We start from the raw sequence: 3,438 nt of genomic DNA on the forward strand, positions 1-3,438 counted from the left end.
TGGGCTGGGAGAATTTCTTTACATGTTGGCCAGAAATCTGGATTTGGGTGCTTATGGGTGTGGATGTAGTGCCTGTGCCTGAGGATGATGTCATCCAGGGAGAGTGAATACAAATGAAAGAGAAGAATGTCATTAATAGGACAGTGTCCTGCATGAAAGACCTCATTTATCATGTCAACTTTAATGCATTGCCCCAAATAATTTTCTTGTTGGCATTTGAAAGGTTTTCATTAGCTAAATATATAATTGTATACATAAATAAAGTCTGACAGTTACTATGAAATCAAAAGGCATGGCTCCTTGAAAGGAATGATATACCTTACCACTGATTGAGAAGTCTTTCTAATCATATCACCCAAAGCAGAAAATATGAATAAATAAGATTGTTAGATTATAGATATAGAGATAATACATTAATCAAGTTTGAAAAATTAAAAAATTAAAAGGATTGGGAATCTATATGACACATAATATTTTTAATATGTAAATATCCCATATATCAATAAGGAGATGCTGAGCAATCCAATAACTATCCAATGAATATTGTTCAAAGGGAAATACTGTTTAAAAGAAGGAAAAGTATTATTTAGTTAAAATGTAATTAGTAACTAAAATTGAAATGTTGGACCAAAATGAGTAAAGATGAGAGAGATTGCAGAGCATTCAGAGCATTTATTGTTAGAGTTCAAGTTAATGGAGCCGATGGTCCAACTACAATAAACTGTATAAGTTCCCCCTCAGTGGCATCAGTTATTCTTTAAGTTAATGATATAGAAAACCCATAAGAAAACAAGTCAGAGAGTAACTGGAGTTGAAGCTAGGTGTGATCCAACTTGTTCCGCCTTAAAGGAAGGTCTGGGGACAAGTTTGGAGAGTTCTGGAACACAGATTATAATGCAAAATTATAAGGAAGTAGTCTTGGGTTGTAGGTAAAATTTAAGAATCTTCTTGAGACCTGCAGCCCTATTGATTCTCCTGCTTATGTTGATGTGGTTAGTGCAAATAATGAATATTTTGTGGATTAATGTGGTCTCCCCTGTTCTACTGAGTAGTCACTGTACTCAAATGAAATTTACAGACTTGATATTATAGAGGAAATTCTCCTGAAGAAGTCGGTTTTGTAGGGCAACCTGGGTGGCTCAGCGGTTTAGCGCCACCTTCAGCCCAGGGCTTGATCCTGGAGACCTGGGATTGAGTCCTATGTCAGGCTCCCTGCATGGAGCCTGCTTTTCCCTCTGCCTGGGTCTCTGCCTCTCTCTCTCTCTGAGTCTCTCATGAATAAACAAATAAAATCTTAAAAAAAAAAAAAAAAGAGTGGGTTTTGTAAACTAATTTGAGATTCTGGTAATGATATCAGCCAGTCAGCCTTTACTTTCTTTTTCTTCATCATCATCATTATCATTATTATTATTACTGCTGTTATTTTTTGCTGCTACCAAAAAGGACTGAGACTTCCCAAAGGAGTTAAAACAATAGAGAACAGAACATAAGAGAAAATGTTAATGCAGTTGGTAGTCAAGTAAATGCAGTGTTAAATAATAGCTCTTCTTCAAACAAATTGTCAAAGTTTTTTTTAATGTTAATATTCAGTATTATCATTTACTATTGATTGCCTCCAGAGAGCCACCCCACTTCAACTTCTTCCTTACTGGCAGAACCCTCATGTATACTTTAGGACAGAATCCAAATTGGTTTAAGACTTAGCTGTTAATATTACTCTTCCTGATAGTTCCATTCTCCTTATCAGTGACTTGTTTCGGAGAGGGCATGTCACCCATTTCCAGCCAATGAGAACTGAAGGCAGTTTACTATTGGGCTTCTGGGAAAGATTTCCTCATTCTAGGTAGGAGACACCAGGGGATAGGACCCATTTTTACCTCTGGTTGTGGTCTTGCTGGGATGTTTAACTTAGAATTGCTTCAGATGTTTTATAATCCTGAGGGGAGTCTGCCTGAGGGCAAAGTAGAGAGAAGAATGACATTAAGACATTTAATCAGGCAATCCTGAAAACTGCTCTATCATTGGTCCTTCGTCAAATGAAATATTTTCTCATATTAACTAGTTTTCATGAGGCTTTCTGTTCCTTTTGGCTGAATGCAATTTACTATATGAACATAAGAAATTTAGTTCATTGCTGAGAGAGAATCGATTGGTTTAATATTTTCAGAGGAAAATTTCATGAAACATAAAAGATTTTGATCTAGAAAAACCACTTTAGTAAGAAATTAAATAGTTGTATATTAAGGCTTGTAAGTTACATAAAGGTTTGTGATCTTATCCTAAAAGTCATAGAAAGCCATTAAATTATTTTAGTTTGGAAGATGACATGATGTGAGTATCACTCCCTGGCTGCTGTGTACAGAATGGATTGTAGGAACAGGGGAGAACAATTAAGAATCTATAGTCATAGCTCTCTCTCCTTTCCGCCGCCATCCTGGTTGCGTGTCGTTGACTGTGATTGCCATGTCTTCTCACAAGACTTTCAGAATCAAGCGATTCCTGGCCAAGAAGCAAAAGCAGAATCGTCCTATTCCCCAGTGGATTCGGATGAAAACTGGTAATAAAATCAGGTACAACTCCAAGAGGAGACACTGGAGAAGAACCAAGCTGGGTCTGTGAGGAAGCATCGCACATCATGAAATAGCAAACATAATTGGTACACATATTTAAGCCACATGGAGATCACATGTTCCTATCCTATCAATATGGAAACATCCTTCCTACCTGGCCAATAGACATGTCTTATCAAGGGAATGATTTTCTCTGTTACTATGCCTCTATACCAGTAGGTTGGTTCAGTAATAAATGTGAGACCTTTCAGCTGAGCTGCTGTTGTGTCCTGATTTGTGAAGTACTGAATTCCCCCTCCTGTCAGATCTCACATAGCACCGTCTGATAGAACTTTCTGCAGTGATAGAAATGGCCCTTGACAACGAAGTATTTAAAGTGTGGCTAGGGGACGCCTGTGTGGCTCTGTCTGCTAAGCGTCTGCCTTTGGCTCAGGTCTTGACGGGGAGTCAGCATGTCTCCCTCTCTCTGCTCCTCCCCTTGCTCATGTGCTTTCTCTCAAATAAAATCTTTAAAAAAAAAAAAAAGAATCTATAGTCATATGAGAAATGGCAATACTGGCAGTAATATGGAAAAAAATGGACCAAATCAAGATACATTTTGGAGGTAGGTACATAGGTTTTTCCATAATGTAGTATATGTTGGTGGTAGTGGTTATGAGAGAAATAGAAAAACAAGTGCACATCTTAAAGTCTATTTAACATAGACTGTTAAATATGTAAGTGAGGAGTTCAGGGATAAAGTTGAGGCTGGACATTGCATCCAGAGGATGGTACAAAACACTAATTTACTTTTCTCATTTAATCACCTACCACCCTACTTAGAGTCTTTCCCAGATAAACACAAAAGGATCCATTTTCATTTTTCTCA

At 37.4% G+C, this 3,438-nt stretch overlaps 1 protein-coding gene across 1 annotated transcript; it reads left to right on the plus strand.

The window, feature by feature from the left end:
- The first annotated feature begins 2,417 nt into the window (after positions 1–2,417).
- On the plus strand, positions 2,418–3,071 carry LOC112922044 (large ribosomal subunit protein eL39). Its single transcript, XM_026001474.2, has one exon. It carries the CDS (start codon positions 2,464–2,466, stop codon positions 2,617–2,619), a length of 156 nt encoding a protein of 51 aa, XP_025857259.1. The 5' UTR covers positions 2,418–2,463; the 3' UTR covers positions 2,620–3,071.
- The last annotated feature ends 367 nt before the right edge of the window (positions 3,072–3,438 follow it).

Source organism: Vulpes vulpes, chromosome 1 (assembly GCF_048418805.1).
Source record: "Vulpes vulpes isolate BD-2025 chromosome 1, VulVul3, whole genome shotgun sequence".
In the NCBI taxonomy this organism is placed as follows: domain Eukaryota; kingdom Metazoa; phylum Chordata; class Mammalia; order Carnivora; family Canidae; genus Vulpes; species Vulpes vulpes.